We start from the raw sequence: 19208 nt of genomic DNA on the forward strand, positions 1-19208 counted from the left end.
AATAAAAAAACTGTTCTCTCCTTCTTACCTCTTTTAAACATACCCTAATTTAGGCATGTTGTCTTGGATAATGCTTTTATTTATATCTGAGAAAACAGCCTGCCAAACATTCCTTGTTCTTTGAATTCCTGATAAATATAATTCATTTCATCCAGTCAGAAAAAAAAAAAAAAAATTAGCATATCCCAGAATAGGCTTCTGTGTAAACATTATAGGTTATGGCTAAATAAATATTATATGGGAATTAACAAACCGCAAAATCCGTAAGTAAGTGAAATTTAAAATATTTCTTCAGCTCTTGAAAGGGGTTAGTTACAACAGTGGTACACACCAGGCCTGTTTTTATCAAGCTTAAGATTAAAATGACTTTTGTTTTACTTGCAACCTAGGTGACGGTTAGATGTCAGCACAAAGTTATATGTGATTTCACCAGGCATACATATACATCTAAACAATGATAACTAATCTGTCCTGTTTTCAATAGAATTTTTAAACTTGCTTATTCTTGAAATAGACGCTGGAAGCCAGCTAAATTATTTGGCTTTCATTGGCTGGAGTCACACTAACAATGAAATCATTGCCGTTCAGAGTCCAAAAATGTACTTGCCATTTTTAGTAGAAGTTTGACATCATGCCCAGGGATAATATTGGAAATAAACATAACCAATATTTTATAAACTTATATGGTCATGAATATAAATGCTTTCTTCACTTCAAATTGTCTTTCTTTTATCTTATTAAAAAGTTTGCATGTCAATATTTGTGTGTATGTATATATATAATATAAATCGATAAAACAGCCATTTTCAATATTTTTCTAACAAGGCCTCTTACTACAAATGCTTTGTTTGAATGCATATGACAATTACTTTAATTGGCAAAGCCATTGAAGTGAATCATATAGTAGGGAAGCTTTAATGAATGCAATATATTTTGCTTAGTTGTTCCTTTTTTGTACCTAATTTAGCAATTCAGCCATATAATTCATGCGGCTATCACCATTTGTGTACCATGGAACCTATATGACTACAATCTCCATAAGACAAGAGACCTCTTAAAAATACGTTCTTCCTGCAGCCAGGCAAAATATATTGAGGAAATATAAGGAAAGCAAGGACATAGCTAACTCCTATATTAAACTTTTAGAGATCATTTGGATCACTTTTGAAAATTCAGTAGAATAACAGTCATGAGTAAAGAACAGGATCTCAGTCACTTCAGTGGTAAATTCCTTTAGTTGGCTTGTAAGGAGTTATCTGCCTGTGTAGTCTAAATGTTACCAAAAAAAAAAATCTCACTTTCACTACTGGTGAAAATAAGCGACTACTAAAAATACTTGCTTTGCTATACTACTTCTGAAAATAAGCAAAATACTGCACAACTAGTACGCCTATTGAAACATTACAATTAAGGACAATACTGTCTCTAGCAGAGGTCCCTTCCAAATCTAACCATTCTATGATTCTATGTACTGAAGAAGTCCCGTAAAACCATTCGCTGTGTGTTTCAGCTGGGCTGTTTGAGGTCTGAGAAAAGAAGCTGTCCTAAATTAAGTACCCAGTAATAAAAGCTGCAGTAAATCTACCTTTCAGGCATAATATGAGTATTAGCCTTAAAACATGAAGTAAAATGAAATGTATTTATTTCATGGAAATGAAGACTATCTCTCCTTCCAAGTGCAGTCGTAATGGAACAATTGAAGAGCAGTTAGTTCCACAGCATGGGGCCTCCTATGTGGAGAACTGTAGCCTTAAGCATGTTCAGCCAGCCTGCACACCTCTAAGTGTTTTATAATGAACAATAAAGCAGTCTGTGTTGGAAAGAGCTGTTGAGCTGACTAAGCAGAAAGGCAGGCTTTTCAAGCTAGGAAAGAGTGATCTGTGCAATCGAGTCGAAAAGGGAAAACGTACAGAGACTTTCATCCCGTTGGCTTACCTGGGAGGCGTAGGGAACTTCTTCCTTCCTTCTGCTGGTGGGTCTTCCACTTTCATGAAACCTAAATTCTCTTTGGGGAGGATAGGGGGAGGAGGAGTGAAGAACAGGAGAATCGAAGAGCACCCTCATCAGAATACTTCTGACTGATGAGTTGGAATAAAATTCTCTTTTAGACAAATGTCCATTTTGCCTTATTAATTTAAACAAGGATTTTAAAGACAAAGCCCATCAAACATTAGATAAGCATTTTAAGTTAATGGACCATGTAGTCCTATTTTCCCACAAACTCAGGAATCTTCATATTGTGTCCTATTTTTACAGCAACATCAATTATTAATATGTATACTTTTGCTGACAGAGGACCACACTAAAAATGTGAGTTTCGTTATCCAGTTCTGGGTCATTAACTGTGAAAAGCTTGTAAATATAATGGTTTATTCACATGGGAAGCCTTCATTAAGATGCATTATTTTACAACTGATGTGGCAGCACTGCATTATCAAGTTCACTGTCTCCATCTAATATTTGTAATTTGTTTCTAAATGAGTTGCTGTTTATAGGGCAAGTTAACAAATTTGAATTTCACATGGCCAAAAAAAATTTCTTAAAGATGGGAAAATGCTTCTTCCCCCAAGGAAAACCTATTTATTAGTGTCTTACTGCAGAATGCCTCCCTTTGATTCAGAAGCAGAAACATTAGCGGCGCTGAGAGAAGCGATGTTAGAAATAAATTGGCTTTTGTCTTCCTTAACGTGCACATTAAGTATAGAGGGCTATAAAAGCATCACTCATCATATTGTCTCAGTGTAACTCTTTTGAGCTCCAGAACAAGCATGCGGACAAATGGAAAGTTGATCTGCAATACTGGAAGGCACAGGTCAAAGGCTGGCCAGCAGTGAGGTATTCCTTAATACACTTGGATTAGTTCTTATAGGCCAGGGAAGCAGTTTTTAAGGTAGCCTCCATTTTACTTAGCCCATGTACACGTTAAGCTCTTTTGATGTTTCCTCAGCCTTATTTTCCTCAAGTTCCATTTTTTGTTAATCATTGATTTCAGAGTAACAAAATGGGAAGTCAGACCGGTTGTACATTCACCTGTACTGTGTACTTAAGTAACTTAATAGCATGATTTCCTTACTGTCGTTCAGCGCTTGCCTCCTCCTCCTCCTCCTCCCCCAGAACAGAAGCCAGCCTTCAGTTCCTGACACGTGTCAGCCTCCTGGTCTTCACTCGGAAGCAGGACACGATGCGTATGTTCCACATTAGTCGGCCACGAGTCCTTCAGGACTCATTTATCACAGCCAGCTCTGCGCTTCGTTTTCATGCTGTCCCTCGCCTATCTGAGCTGGAGCGTGTTATTGCCAAAGCTTTGCGCTGCAGGAGGAGCCCCTGGTTTGGCAACTGGCCGTCCACCACCAGGCCAGCTTCAGAGGATCTCATTTCTTATTAACGCATCTCTCTGCTGCTTGTCACAACAGCTTGCCTGGCAGCGCCGGCTCCCGCTCAGATCAAGTGTCTTTTTAGTACCTGCCGTGTTGTCCTATCTTTTGGGCTCCTCTCCAAAACCTACCCTCCTCCCCAGCTTATCTGGCCATCTAGGTGTGAGCCAGCTCCACTTTCCCAGCCATGGAAGCAGTCAAGCAACAGCACATTTCACATCAGCGACAGCCTTTTCCTCCATGTAAATAAATCCTTTCCCACATACCTTATTTTAGGAAATGTTAATATTTTAAAAATATGGATTCAGTAGGATTGGAAAACGAGCATACAGTCTTACTATCTTTCTCTTTCATTCCTTTCTTTAGTGGGTTATCAAAGGTGGGTAACTGGACTCTTGTTGGTAAAAGCGGCTCCTGTTTCTTTTGTTTTCTTGTAGTAAAACAGTCTTTGAGAAAGAAAATGCCAAAAAAAAAAAAAAAAAAAAGGGTGGGGGGCTAAACAAAACAGAGCTGCTTTTCATAAGCTGTTCTACAGGGTTATGTCTGTACATCAGCCTTAGGGCTTCCAGTGCAGCTCATAAACTAGTATCAGCAGATATGTTGATAACTGTATGATGCTCAGAAAAGTAGCTGCACAAATATTTACTCAGGGCTTGGCTGGCTTTTGCAGACCAGAGCATGTTCTGTAGCCCTGTTGCTACCAGCATCCGAGCCAGCTGGTTTAGAGCTGCCTGGACTGTGTCCACACCAGCTTCATAAGTCTGGACTCAAGGGTAGATACGGTCTGTAATAGTTCGCTTAGAGATAAGAAACTTCTGCTTCTGGTCTTGCTCACATGGGCACGTTCTTGCCAGTTCAAACAGTTCTTACCTCGTCTAGCTTTAGTACTGATGAGATACACAATGGTAGTAAATTCACACTGATGAGTAGCTGGTCATCAAATGCCCCCTCAGGACTCAGTGGAGGGCAGTTCAGAGGGGGAGCTGAGCAGAGGAAAGGTTCAGAGATGGCAAAGAGGAGCTCTGCTGTGTGTGCTGCTGCATGGGCCATCCCGCTCTCCACGTTGTTCTGGTCCCACGCTTGCTCACCACTTCCCTTGCTGTGGCTCTGGCCCTCAGTTGCCTCCTTGGCTGGCTTATTGACCTCATTAAATGAAGAGAGAATTAACCCGGGGTGGGGTTGGAGATAAAAGGGATTATTTTCAACTTCTATAGAGAGCTGTACTGGTTCACCACAGGGTCAGGTGAGTGCCAGACCCTATGCGGGAGAAGGGAGGAACAACATATCCAGCAGTTAGGGGTGGAAGGAGAACTGCCCCTTCCCAGCACCGATAGGCTATTCATCTGGTGAGCCATCTCATGACATTTCACCTTTAAACATTCAGATGCGTGCTGTAGAGGAGCCTGTCTTTCTCCATCGGCTGCAGATCAGCCTCACTAAAGCTGGAGATATCCTTGTGCCCCTTGCACCGAGGCTCAAACATTGATTCCTTGCCCAAAGGAAACAGGATGGAGGAACTTCTGCCTACCCAGCAAGACATCATAAGCATTCACCACAACTACCTTTGCTCATGGAAATACTCATTCAGTCCCTTTCTTGTCGTCCCAGATTTCTTTCCCTTCTCACCTATCTTCAGCAGGACATGCTGGAAAATGTATTTCTAAATGAAACAGCCCTTCCCCAGGTTCCCCTGGTGAGCATCTCATTAGGAAATCTAGTAGGTTGTCCTATGTGCATAACGCAGTGTCTGTTCAGGCTGTGCTATGGCAGTATAGAAAGACATGGAAGAGTCAAGCTAGCTCTAGCTGGTGCATCTCTTCAGGAGCAGCTCTGCTACCCAAACCTCTAGGCAGTAGTCCTCTGGTGGGAACTTCTCAGAAAAGCAATCCCTGTAGTGAAGCAAAAGTTCAGTGGGAAAGCGCCTGAGGGAAGTGGATCTTGTTTCTAGATCTCAATCTGGGAAGCAAGCCTCGTGGGTCCTCCTCTGGTTTCCAAGTGAGCCCAGAGAAAGCATCATCACATCTGGCTATTCTGAGGGTCATGTAGTATTTGTAAGGCAGACAATAGTGAAATATGCTACAAATAAATAGTGTTAATATCAGTTGTGCCATACTTAAAAATAGATGCTGGTGAAGGGGAGGATTGGAAACGCTTGACTTCAGCGGAAGCTGGAACATGAGTGAAGGTAACATCTCAGAGTGAAAGGCAACATTTTGGGTCCTATGTTCAGGAAGAGAGCATGTGCAGCTGCCTTTCAAAAGCACGCCGCTCTTCGTATTTCCTCCTGAATATTTTCTCACTGGTGGCCTTGACCAGTTCCTTAACAGAGCGCGAGTCACACGTTGCAGATGCAGGGAAGGCAGTAAATTGCTTTCTTGAACAGGGCCTCTGCGCTTACTTTGGATAGTGTGCAATCCCGCCGTGTACTTTCGGAAACCAAATTTGCTTGGCACTTGTTAGTGATTTTTGGAACCTGGTCGAAGCATGGAAAAGCACGGAATAACAGATCTTAAATATAAGCTGGCCAAACCTTTGATAGAAGCTTTTTTGTCTTTGTGGGAGACCTCTGGAATTAGGACTTGGAGCACACTAGAAAATGCATCACCAGAGCAAGGAGAATGCATTACTAAATTTTTAAGGACGATTTCTATACATTCTGAAGGTGGAAAGCCAGAGCAGAATAGTATAGGTCTTTTTCATGCAAACCAACAGTCCCAAGCTTTCATTCACATACGCTGCCACCGATACGTCAGATAGTCACTAACTTTGAAGAGTAAAACACACCGTACCACAAAAACAGATAATCAAATTTTCTCCTTTCTCCATTCTTAAATTTGTCGTACACTATCAGATAATATGATTACTACTTCCCAAGTATGTGGAAAATACTTTGCTCTAGAATTGCAAAAAACCTGAAGCTGATTTACAAGTTAATTTTTAAAATACACTTTTCTCTACACTTACAAGGTAGCAGTAGCTCCTAAAGCACTGGGAACATCTTAACTTTATCAACCATTGCAAACTAAGAAATGCAAAGTTTCAGACCACCCACACAGATGCTATTTTTCATGCTTCTGTATTTGCATACCAGAAAGACTTTCATTTTTCTCTCTCAAAGTACACATGTAAAATCAATCACAAAGCAGAAATTATTGTAAGACTTTAAACTGGCTTGGAAGTCTTTCTTGCCAAGGTTATCAAATCATGGGAAACTTGGGGAGCTATGATTTTTATTACGCTGTTTGGGGGTTTGTTTATTCTTTTTTTACTGTTGTTGTTCCTCAAGGGAAGTTAATTTCCTAAAGGAATATGACCAGCTGCAACAAAATACCAGGAAACCACTGACCAAGCGGTGCATATAAAAATTTAAGTGAACAAATTAAAAACAATACTGGCTAATTAAAAAGTACCAATGGGAAGTCCAAACATTTGGAAATTCAATTAAAAAATCTCTGGCACCCTTCTGACATGGATAAAGTTGGCATTTGCAGAACAGCAGCTTTCTCACCTGTCTCATTGAGATCCTGGGATCCCACGCTGGAAGGGTTGTTTTTGTACATTGCAATGTTGTTAATTAATGCTGAAACACTAACAATAGACCATTGTGTGCATCCAGGCACTTTTTATGAGCACAGGGTTTTTTCCTGGCTTCACACAAATAAATTAAGGCTTAAAGCTTGGATTCACTGTCAACCTGGCATTCCAGTTTATATTAAGTTTCTTTCAATCCATACCTTTTGTTTTCTGCTCTTGTCGTTTTCAGAGCCTGCCTCCTCACTTAAAGGCAACGAGTAGTTCACAGATGCACGCTGGGCAAGTAAACGCCCTGCAAGGTGAGGTCCAGGCAAGACACGAGGAGGTATTCATCGAGGACAAGCTGAGAGAAACAGAGGGGCCTGACATCAAGGAAACTCTCCAGGATCAGATTGGCCGGTGTTTCATCGAGTGCCGGTGAGCAGAGATAAACACTTAGCCCTCAATAAGTCCATTTGCCCCAAGGAGCCTGATTTTGCAGTTCTTACAAATGGGAAAATCCATTTTACAATGGTGATCCAAGTCCCAGCTGCAGAACTAAGTTCCTGAGCCACAGGATTCCCGACTGGGGAAACCAGAATAGTACATCACTCCTTGCACAGTCCAGCAGGGATCAGAGGTGCACCTTGAAGGACTGACTGCAGAATCAGGCCCACAGACATTAAAGTGGAGACATGCTCAGATTGCAGGTTAGCTTGGGGTCCAGCTTTGTACTTGTAAGAAGCATACTTAAAGTTTAGGAACACTGGCATTTTTTCCTCTGTCTGAATGTGTAAGGTTTAAGAGAGAGAACGCAATCTTCCATGACATAAAAGTACAATTATTTGCTATAGCGAATCACATCACGTCACTGGTACTGCCATCCTGGTGCCTGCTGCTGGTATTGCCCAGCGGCCGACATGAACCTGAAGTACTTGAGTACCTTGAAGACACTCCCCTATATGTGACTTTACTTAAGTAGAGCTGCCGATCTCAGTAAAACTTCGCGTCTCAGTACAGTTGAGCCCATATTTACACGTTTTTAAGATGAGTGCTGACATGCATAGTTCTCTCAGGAAGTTTACTTTAGCTGAATAAGTTTTGAGACTGGCAATTTTAATGTGTCAATACTGTAAAGCCTTGTACTAAGGAATATAGGCTGGTTTTATGTTATAGGTAATTTTTTCTAGGTTTTACCCCATCCAGTGGGCTCGTATGTAAAAGTAAATTGGGAAGCAGCACCCAGAGGTTTCAGGATTTAGCGGCAAGGTTTGAGCTGCTCTGCATAAAACTGCTCTGCAAAAACACTTCCAGTGCTTTTGTGTCTTGAGCTGCTTGGTGATATTACAGGGCTCATATTTGTCTTGTGCACTAGTGTCATGTCCATTAATCATTCAGCCTTTTTTCAGCGTAGTGGACCTGCCTTCAGCGTGCAGTTTCCAATTGGAAATACAAATGCATTCTGATGAAATCCTGCTCTATTTATTCCCTGACTACTTTACTCGGGTTTTGGTAGCTATATGACAGCGTAGTGTTTGTTAAAAAAAAAAAAAAAAAAATAGCAATCATAAAAATAGCAGTCTCACAGGTCTGCCACGATCTGTTTCTCTTCTTTCTTGTACTTTTGCCTCTTACAAACACTCGGGACTCTAGTCTATTTTTACCCCATCTAGCTCTCCTTTAGAAAGAACTGCTGGTTTTACAAACCTCAGTAATTACAAAGCACTTCCCCATCCCCTAAATCAACTCCGTTCCTATGGCCCAGTCTGCGTACTTCTTGAGCTGCCGTTTCCTGCCGCTCCCCACAACTCCCAGCATGTTCTGAGGTATAGAAAGTTCTTATTTCCTTTGCTTAATATTACTCATCTAACAGTAATTCTCTAACGTAGGTCAATCGTGTCCAATTAACTTGGCTCTAGAGCTTGAGGAGAACTAGCTGAAATTCTATGTGAACCAATAACGATGTTTCTTTAGGAGATTAGCAGAGAACAGTCAATTTCTTACAGAATAAGGCTGAGCCATAAACCTCTTTAAAGACCGTTATGAGATACTATTAAAAGTAAAATCCATTCCATGGAGACACTTAACAGCAGAGCCAACCAAGAACCTGACCAATCCAAAGGATCATTTGGAGGAAGCCGAAGCCATCGTTCCATCGGGGGAGTTGGAGAGGAATGGCTGAACGAGCAGTTCATCAAAACACTTGCTACCTAATGTAAAAGCAACCTCAGTCTCATGTATCTATGACATACTCTGAAGATGTAAGGTGGAGCATTAAGTGCTGAGCTTTCTTATTCAGCAGCCCTTACAAGTGAAATGGGACCTTGTTGCTACATTTATCTCCCAGATGTGCCCACGGGCCCAACTTTAAGGTAGACTTCAAGGCAGACATGGTCAGTATCCCAGCATATAAATATGTGATTAGATAAGTTGTAAGGAGTTCTTTAGCTAACCTTTAAGTTGCCTGGTCAGGTCTAGTCAGGTTCAGTAGTACTGAAACTCATCTAGACCTGAAAATTAACAAAGATTAAAGCAGATGCTCGAATATAGGCACCACATTAGCTGAGCTTAGATAGCTTTATGGGTATGCTTTTCCTGAGCAAGTGAATGTATTAAATGGGACTAAGATACACCCACACACAGAGTTAATCTATGACACCACTGCTTATAGACAAGCCTTTTAGTCAGACGTGGTTCTGCTGCAGCTGAGAGACTGAGAAAACAGCTCCCCTCCAACCTTGTAGAAAAACCACAGACAGGGCTGCGTCTCTACCCACCCATCTGAAACAACCCGATATTAAAAAAATTAACCAAGAAGCATTTTTAAGCTAAATCAGACTGTTTTGATAGAGCACAGATAAAATTCTGCCCCCAGTGAAGCCAGTGAGAAAGCTGCCATCAGCTTCAGCAAAGGCTAGACATCACCCACGATTTTAGTTCATTTGAATCCGGCTGAGTGATGCAGTGATTTATTGGACCAGGAAGAGTCAGAGGGAGCTGCCTGCCATCCTGCTTTTCACCGGAGGCCTCTATTTGAGTGACCAAAATAGTTTTCACTACAGACATATTCCCTTGCATCCAAAATAGGTTAAAAAAAAACCAAAACAAAACTGCAATTTTCTACACGTGGGGAGCACGTGTGTCACACAGAGCTAAGCTTTCCGTGTGGCGCGTGTCAGAGACACTGCAGGAGTAGCAGGAGTTGTGTCCTTGTGTTCTGCTCCTGCCTGGCCTGCTGAACAGTGGCTAGATCTGAAGTATTAAGGTTTACCTTAAGTATTACATGCCAGGGTATATTTTGGCTCTCCACTAAGCCAGTCTACAAGATCAACAGCTAAATGTAGCTTATAAATTATTCTTTAACTAGGCTTTTTGACAGAGTTTACCATTTTCCATAGTCTATTAAATAAACAGATAGCTAAAGGGGAACAAGGATTCTTTTGAATAAATTTTGCTGTATCTACCAAAAAAATAATAAACCCAAACTTCCATATTTTATCCTTCAATTGGAAAAGAATGTGATAGGAAATAAAATTAGCAGGTATTGTCTTTCAGCACGGCTGCTATTAGATTACAAAAGCAATGAGCAGGTATTAAATTTCTCCACTTGTAGGAACTGCTATAAATATTTACCACTTTCTTTGCACAAGGGAATAGGCATAACTTCAGTCATTTCAAAGCCCAAGACAGCTTCTTATCAAGATAGGTTGTAAAAAAAGCAAAATAAAGCAAAACCCAAAGGAACGGCTTAAATGAAAACGTACCAGTTACTTATAGTAATCCCACTACAGAGAAGACAAAATATTTTTGATATAACACTCTGCATTTCACAGCCTTACCATCCATCGTTCTGTTTATCTGTATTGACTTCTGTGGAGCTGTTCTTATTTGGCTTGCAAATTATTCACATAAAGCTTTCTAGATTTCTATTTGGCCTTGTCCCTATGCACCATCCTAGAAAAGAAAGATAATTTTTTTGGGAAAGCTTTTTGAAAAAAGCATCGTGCAGTATACCTACAGGCCTCCCTTGTTTTTCCAAGACAGCTATATGACTCGTAGAGCAGGAGTACAAACGTTCCAAAATTAACAGTTGCTATGATTATATACATCTGAGTCTGGACTTTAATCATGTGACTCCCACAGATTCCATCCATTACATTAACAACAGAGTTCCATATTAAAATATAGCAACTGCATAGCTGGGGGCTTAGCTTCAATTTCCTGTGCTATTCCAGACCAGAGACATTTTTCTCTGATTTCACGTTTAGGGTTTTGCGCTGCATATGCAAAAACTGTCATCGTCATCTTCTCAACTCTCTACCCACTGTACGTACCAACAGTTCCCAAATTACGAATCTTCCTTGGAGTCATCCCTAAAATAAATTTAAAAATGGCAGGGAAAAAAGAGGGGAGAAGAATCCCCTTATTATGCAGAAAAAATATAGTAGTATCTTTGTCTAAGAAAAGTCTTCTCTGACAGAAATCAATACAAAGGATAAGAAATCAAGATGAGGTTTTTATTACCAGAGATAGCCTCAAGAATCACAGGGGAGAGTCTAATACACAGGCTTTACTATAATGTATCTTATGCCCTCTAGCTGTAACAAATTATGCTGTGAATTTCTTGGAGGATTTATATGCTGCTGCTCAGTGCTCTGGGGAGCATTTCATCAGTGGCATTGCTGACCTAATAACAGGGGATCTAAGTAATAGCAACTTTTATGTACGTTATGTGTTATTCCCACAGATTTGGGGATTGGTTTTCTGGAGAAAGGAGGAGGCGAGGGGTAAATGTGCTTTCCTAATGGGTTTACACTTTACTGATTAGCTTTGAATGATCTTCTTGCTCTGCCTGCTGACTTGAGTAGTGTCAGAAGAAGAATTGGCCAAGCTTCATGGTGAGTGAATGAGACTCCTTCTGAAGCAGGGGGTTCTTGCGCTTTATTTATTCATTTTGAACATTCCTGACAGCCAGCCCAGGCTTTGATGCAGAGGAAAGGAGAAAGAAATAGGAAGTGATCGTGTTATATTTCCCTTTTTCACAAGACTGTTTTGTTGAGCTGAGTTTACTGCCAATACGCCTGTTCCCGAGGCTCCCTAGGTAGCAGGGGCTGGGGAAGGAGGAGGCAGGAGGAAGACGGATGGAGAGAGAGGTTTTGCACTGAAACTCCACAGAATAGGGAAAGTATTCATTTGTGTCAGGCACTGCCCGTATTACATTTCACACTCTGTACACGCTGCTTTTTATGACGCTCATGTTAACGCCTGTGAGTGCTGCCAGGCAATCCATCAGCAGCTGAAGTCCTGCCAACGGGACAGAGACAAATGACACCTCGGCAGTGCCGAGCCGTGGCACCCCCTCCCTGTACCACCTCAGCTCTGGCTCGGAGGAATTGTTGCTTTAAGTCCATCCGGACTTTTGTTGTTTTTCAGTCCCGTCTCGCTCTGTCATACATGCTCTTAACCTGCCAGAAGTGCTTTCCAAGTAACCAGGGAGTATTGGTTTGCGGTCTCGACACAATATGGCAACAAAACAGCTGACAGGAAAGTTGCTTAATAACCAGTTCTAGTGCAATGAACGTCTATGGCAGACAGTCCTCTTAAAAAACAAGTTCCAGTCTGGAAATCCTTGGAACACAATGAGCCGAAGACATCAACAGCCCCTTAATCACAGTCCTCTTTCCGTACAATTCCCCATTACTCTGGAAAACGCATTCCCTTCTTCCCTGCCATCCTTGCAAGGGCATATCTCCTGTAGGTACCTACCAAAAAGTGCCTCTCTGGTATCTGGTACTTTATATTCAGCACAGACAGGAGTTACTGCCCACAGGAGCCATTTATAGATGGGTGATGAAATGCTCTCTTTCACCTAATCCATATTGTCATTACTTGTTTTCCCTGTCATCGTTAAAGGATTGTCACACACTCACAAGCCACTTGTATGCAACATTCCACTACAGGAGCAAAAACTACCAGCCAGACACCTGTGAGCTCAACATAAAAATCAGGATATCCTGCAAATGGGGATAAATAAGGAGTTTAATTTCTCCTCCTTTAATTTCTCTCCTCTCTTTAATTTAATATCTAATTCCACCAGATAAGGAGGAGCTGAACTAAATTAGAAAGAGGTCTGTAATCTGCACCACAGGTTTCTGCTGTCCTTATCTGTTCACTGGAGTTGAATATGTCTTCTCCTACCCTCTTGTATTTTGTGCACTGAAAGCCTACACAAACCAAATGCTTTAGGAAATAGCACAAAGCCAGTAGAAGCTTCTTCTGAATCATTCTGCAGCCAGGCTGAGTCAGAGGTATTCCCAGTCTTGCCATTTCCCTTGGGAGAGTGAAGGCAAGCTCTGAATTGTGGAGATGAAGCTCTGAAAGAGGATGGCACAGGCTCAGGTGTCCTCCTCTGCCCAGATACTTTGTCTTCCTGCAAAACTACAGAAATATTAATACAAACAGTGAGTGGGCACCTTTACTGAGTGTTGGCTAACTAATAAGACTTCGATGTTGTTCTTTCATCAGGCCTGCTATAAGCAACAAAGCAAGCTCAGGAAAAGCTGGAAGATAGTATTATTTAAAAATAATAAAAAAATAAAAAAATAAGAGAAAGCCAAAATATCTCTTCCACAAAGGAGATATTCCCAATGGTCTCTAAATCAACTGACTCAGAATAGTTGGCATATTTCACATTGGGACAAGGCCTGTCTTTTAAAAGCCTCCAAGAAAGGGATAGAAAGGACAATATCTGTTTTCTCTATCAATAGTTTCACCTCTGTTTTTTTTGACAGAGCTAACAACTTCAGATTTTGTAAGGGCAGTAATCTCTGTATCATAACAATTAGCGCTGGTACAAAGTGCTCTCTGAATGCCTTTCCCCCGTGCCAAAAGGCCATTCTGCAGGAACAGCTTACATTTATCAATCTTCTCGAGCACGGCTCAGCCTGCTCCCAGATGTTTGCCTGTACCTCGTGTAGACAGTCCAAGCTAGCTTCAGTATCCAACGGGAACAGCGCAGCTGTGACAGCACATCGCTCTGACGGCAAAACCTGTCCAGGGCCCTGCAATAAATATTCCGGCAGCTAAACCATGCTGAGCTCCTCGCTGCAAGCAGCCGTGCCCCTGAGTCTGAGCCGGTTAGTTTAAAGGATGTCTGTGGGAACTAAAATCCTGCCTTTGGGCTCCTGGGTGAGACAACCTCTAAGATTGATTAATTAACATAATTAGGAGCTGTAAACATTAATGGGTAATGCTCAAGCCTTTCCTAACACATTCTTAAGGCTTCCACTGAGTAGTTATCTATTGACTAATTTTGGCAGACGTCTTTAGGGCTGGAGGGAGCAAGGGAATGGAATGCAAATACATCACTGGCTTACCGGAGGAGTACCAGAGCAAACAGCCCACTGGGTTTCTTTGAACAGAGGGAAAATTAAGTTATCATAAACAAGAGGATTGTATATGGTGGGGAGGAGCGGAGCCCACAGTTCTGCAACCTGTTTTCCCATTGATTGCAATCAACTACCTAGCTTTGACAGCCATTTAAAAAAAAAAAAAAAATCAACAACAAACACACAAACCTCCAGTGCTCCTTTCTTGCTTACGGGAACACCACAATGTCCTCTTTTAAAAGAGTGAACCCCTCGAGTTCCAAAGGAGGGACAACTGTTATTAAGTCCATCTGCAGTTAATCTACTTTATTGGGTGTCTGTGGATTTACAGGAGGTAGGGGACACCTCTGGAAGCTTCTGTGCAGTGCCAGAAGTTGCCTACTTCAGTGCATGGTCAAAATTTATGAGTGTGCTGACATTAATGGAGGCGGCTTGATGGCTTTTGAGGGGATCAGCCGGAAGCCCCTGTATTCATATATTTCTCATACTTGGTGAAACACAGATAAATCTTTGTGGCGGGTATCTGAAACAATAAGACCAGTTGAACCCTGGTGTCAGGTCTCCAGAGAGGCACTGATAACATCACTAGTTCTGCTTTCTAAATCACCACAAACTCCAAAATATGTTGCATTTCCAGTTTTGTAAGGCTCCTTGAATTTACACTTCAATTTATGATTGCCGCTTCTATACCATGATTAAAAACATGTGCAAAGGACTCTGCTGCTGATCCTTAATTTTTCTCACTATCAAAACTATCAAAAGTTTGAAATAACTACAGAACAAAAAGATTCTTAAAATATCTCAGGTGCAAATCAAGATTCCCAAGGGGTTTTCAACAGAACTCTGATTCCATCACCAAGTGCACCAATACTGCACATAAGCACATCTTCACCAGCTTTCCAAACGCTACTATTCCCTTTCAGATGGACATTCAGATGTCTTAAATCACAAAGTTGTTAGTGATCTTCCTTGAATGATCACAGAATCATAGAATGGTTTGGGTTGGAAGGGACCTTAAAGATCATCTAGTTCAACCCCCCCTGCCCTGGGCAGGGACACCTCCCACCAGACCAGGTTGCTCAAAGCCCCATCCAGCCTGGTCTTGAACACTTCCAGGAGCGGGACATCCACACTTCTCTGGGTAACCTGTTCCAGTGCCTCACCACCCTCACAGTAAAGAATTTCTTCCTAATATCTAGTCTAAATCTGCCCTCTTTCGGTTTAAACCATTACCCCTCATCCCATCATTACACTCCCTCATAAGGAGTCCCTCCCATCTCTCCTGTAGGCCCCCTTTAAGTACTGGAAGGCTGCTATAAGGCTCCCCAGAGCCTTCTCTTCTCCAGGCTGAACAGCCCCAAGTCCCTCAACCTGTCCACGTAGGAGAGGTGTTGAGCACCTCCCTCAACCTGCTGGCCACACTTCTTTTGATGCAGCCTAGGATGCAGGTTGGCTTTCTGGGCTGTGAGCATGCATTGCCAGCTCACATCGAGCTTCTCATTAATCAATACCCCCAAGTCCTTCTCCTCAGGGCTACTCTCAATCCATTATCTGCCCAACCTGTATTTGTGCTTGGGATTGCCCTGTCCCAGGTGTAGGACCATGCACTTGGCCTGCTTGAGCTTCATGAGGTTTGCACAGGCCTACCTTCTCAAACCTGTCCAGGTCCCTCTGGATGGCATCCCTTCACTTCAGCATGTCCACCACGCCACACAGCTTGGTGTCATCGGCGGTGCACTCAATCCCACTGTCCGTGTCACCAATAAAGACGTTTAACAGCACCGGTCCCCGTACCACCCTCTGAGGAATGCCATTTGTCACTGGTCTCCACTTGGACATTGAGCCATTGACCAAAATGCTTTGAGTGCAACCATCCAGCCAATTCCTTGTCCGCCAAGTGGTCCATCTGTCAAACCCATGCCTCTCCAATTTAGAGACCGGGATGTCTTGTGGGACAGTGTCAAATGCTTTGCACAAGTCCAGGTAGATAATGTCAGTTGCTCTTCCCTTACCCACCAAACTGTAATGCTGTTGTAGAAGGCCACCAAATTTGTCAGGCAAAGCCGTGTTGGCTGTCACCAGTTGCGTCCTTAATTTCCATGTGCCTTAGGCAGAGATTCCAGGAGGATCTGCTCCATGATCTTGCCAGGCACAGAGGTGAGACTGACCAGTCTGTAGTTCTCCAGGTCTTCCTTTCTTGCCCTTTTCAAAAATGGGGGTTAGATTTCCTCTTTTCTGGTGAGCGGGAACTTCACTGGACTGACACAACTTCTCAGATATGATGGATAGTGGCTTAGCAACTTGATCCACCAGTTCCCTCAGGACTCGCAGATGCATTTCATCAGGCCCCATGGATATGTACACCTTCAGCTTCCTTAGATGGCCTCAAACCTTATCTTCCTGCCTTTGCCTTCTGTGACTTGGGCGGCGTGGCTAGGAGCACTTGTCTGTGACGACTGAGGCAAAAAAAGGCGTTGAGTACTTCAGCTTTCTCCATAACCCGGGAATGATCCCCCTCTCTCTGATAGTATGCTTACTCTCTTGCTGTTACTGAAAATAGGCTCAGATCCTGATACTATTTAACACAGCTAAGTCTTTATTCTAAGCAGGCTCCCATCAACTTCCAGGGGGTTCATGGTTCGCTGCTGTTTCAGATCAAGTTTATGAGTATCAGGGCTTTATCAAGGGCGTTACAGACAGGTAGAAGCACATCCTCTTGCTCCCCAAGGACTTGCTTTCCAAGCAGTTCGCCACCAGTGCAAGATCAGGGAAAACTAACAAAGTGCTGCGGTGCTTTGGGCTTTTCTGCTGAAAGGCTTGATCATAGGCTTTCTGCCTGTGATGGGGCTTTTCCGCAGCCCCATCTTGCAGGAATGTTCAGAACTTCAAGTATCTGCAAGCACATATTCATCTTTCCATCAGGCGTGATTTGCATTGCACACCTCTTGCCGTGCTTGCATACAAATTATGCATTAGCGACATTGAAAGCTCATTCAGATCTGAACGCTCACACGTTAGCACAGCCATAGCAAGCATGGTTCTTCTTCAGACCAGTCTCTCCTCCTCCACTTTTCTCCTCAACCTGCTTGCTTCTACATCACTTTGCCCAGAAAGACTTAACCTTTCCCAACCCCATGTGGCAGTCCCAGTTTCTGTCTCTGCCGTTTTCAGCTGTAAAGCTCTAACTGCTCTGGTGATGGTAAACCAAAGGCAAGTTGCAATTCCCTGTTCTAAATCTTGGGAGCAAAAGGGTGGATCCAATTAGACATTCTCATTTATTTAGCATAAGCAAAATTGTGTCTTTATCTAGTTTCCACCTTGGAAAAACCCAAACCACATGGGCCAATATTTTCAAACCTATATATCGTAAGTTAAATATAGAACATCTATGTAAGAAATACAGAACTTTCAGCCCAAATGTTTAATACCTTGACAAACCCATGATTAACTGAGAAATAGAGCTTTGTAATGGGTAGTGTCAAGCAGTGACACTGGGGAAGTGCTAAAACCAGAACTGGAAAATTAGTACAGCTGTTTTGGTGTTGTCAATCCCTGCCCAGTGCGCTGCAGAGTGTGCGCAGCTGTTCATGCAAGACAGGAGCCAGGATAAGGTTAATCATCAAAGGTTCGAATGCAAGAGGAACAACAGCAAACAGATACAGGAACGCACAGGAGAGACATCCCCCATGAAGCCCCAGATAAGGCAGGGACAGATGAGAGGAAGCAGGTCTTGTGCCACCTTCCCCCACCTTGGTGCGGCCAGTGACTGGGCTTTCCGAGTGCCATTTTTGGTGCCTAACTTTTTCAAATATTTTGTTGGGATCCATAGCCTCCCCATTACAGGCCCAGTTTCAGCAAGTTAGGCAGTGTGGTGTGGAGGCAGCCACAGAATGAGCGGACAGGAGACAGCCACAGGATGAGCCACAGGTGTAGTTCTGCATGTACAAACAGGATGCCTCTTCATTCTCTCTCTCATGCTTCAGAGCACAGTGTAACATAGGAGTAAAACGGATGCAGCAAGCATGGCCAAAGCAATCATAGAATCATCTAGGTTGGAAAAGAACTTTAAGGTCATCGAGTCCAAGAGTAATAAGCCTCAGTGCACGTATTTGGGGGTACAGCTGCTGTTCAGCAAGGAAAAATTAGAGGACCTTGTCTTAGTACAAACAAGTTGCTCTGTCCTATCCTGCTTGTCATTCCTAGCCCCATTCTTACAGACATACTCATCCTGAGCACTACTCTGTAGGATGACTTCCTGACTTCGTTTGCTTTCTACTTTTTGATTTGTAGCACTACAGAAGGAACACTGACAAATTTAAGTTAGATCCCCTTTTCTGCCTTCCTGAAATGGCTGAAAGTGACCCACAGTCCATTGACCTTGAGTCTAAGCCTCCTGCTTAGCACTAAAGCTCCTAAAAATATTCACTCCTTTATATGTCTAGAAGTCTGGAATCAGCTAAAATAAATAGCATTAGTCTGGGTTGGTCCCGTTTGCAAACAAGAAAAAAATCTTGTAACTAATTAGTTCATTTTCCTAAATACTCATACCCATCTATAGTAATACTTAGGAATTAAAAGTCTGCAAATGCTAAGTGTTACCAACATAATGCAACAAACCCCCCACCGATATTCTCTCAAGGACACTTCCCAAACATTAGAATTATTTGTTGTCATAGATACTTACACAGACACAAACATCAGTTACATTCAGGGACTCACACTTGCCAGCAGCTTGTTATAATACAGCTCTACATGTTTTAAAGACCGAATTGGGCTTTTTCTGGAAAATGCTGCAGTAGTGTGCCCTATTCAGTGGATGTGTTAGGTTGCAGTTCTCCCACACAGCACTTTCTTTATTCCTTTCTCAACCGGAGCCCTAATGCGACAGACAGGATTTCTGAAGGCAGGAACAGACAAATGGGGTGTTTAACAC

General features: G+C 42.5%; 1 protein-coding gene across 1 annotated transcript in view; it reads left to right on the top strand.

Annotated features, from left to right (window-relative positions):
* Positions 1-19208, top strand: part of DRC11 (dynein regulatory complex subunit 11) — a 119154-nt gene that overhangs the window by 23149 nt on the left and 76797 nt on the right. Inside the window, exon 6 of the mRNA XM_074144753.1 lies at positions 7138-7325. Within this exon, the coding sequence (XP_074000854.1) occupies positions 7138-7325 (188 nt within the window). The remainder of the gene's footprint in view (positions 1-7137; positions 7326-19208) is intronic.

The sequence above is a fragment of the Numenius arquata genome, chromosome 3, assembly GCF_964106895.1.
Source record: "Numenius arquata chromosome 3, bNumArq3.hap1.1, whole genome shotgun sequence".
NCBI lineage: Eukaryota > Metazoa > Chordata > Aves > Charadriiformes > Scolopacidae > Numenius > Numenius arquata.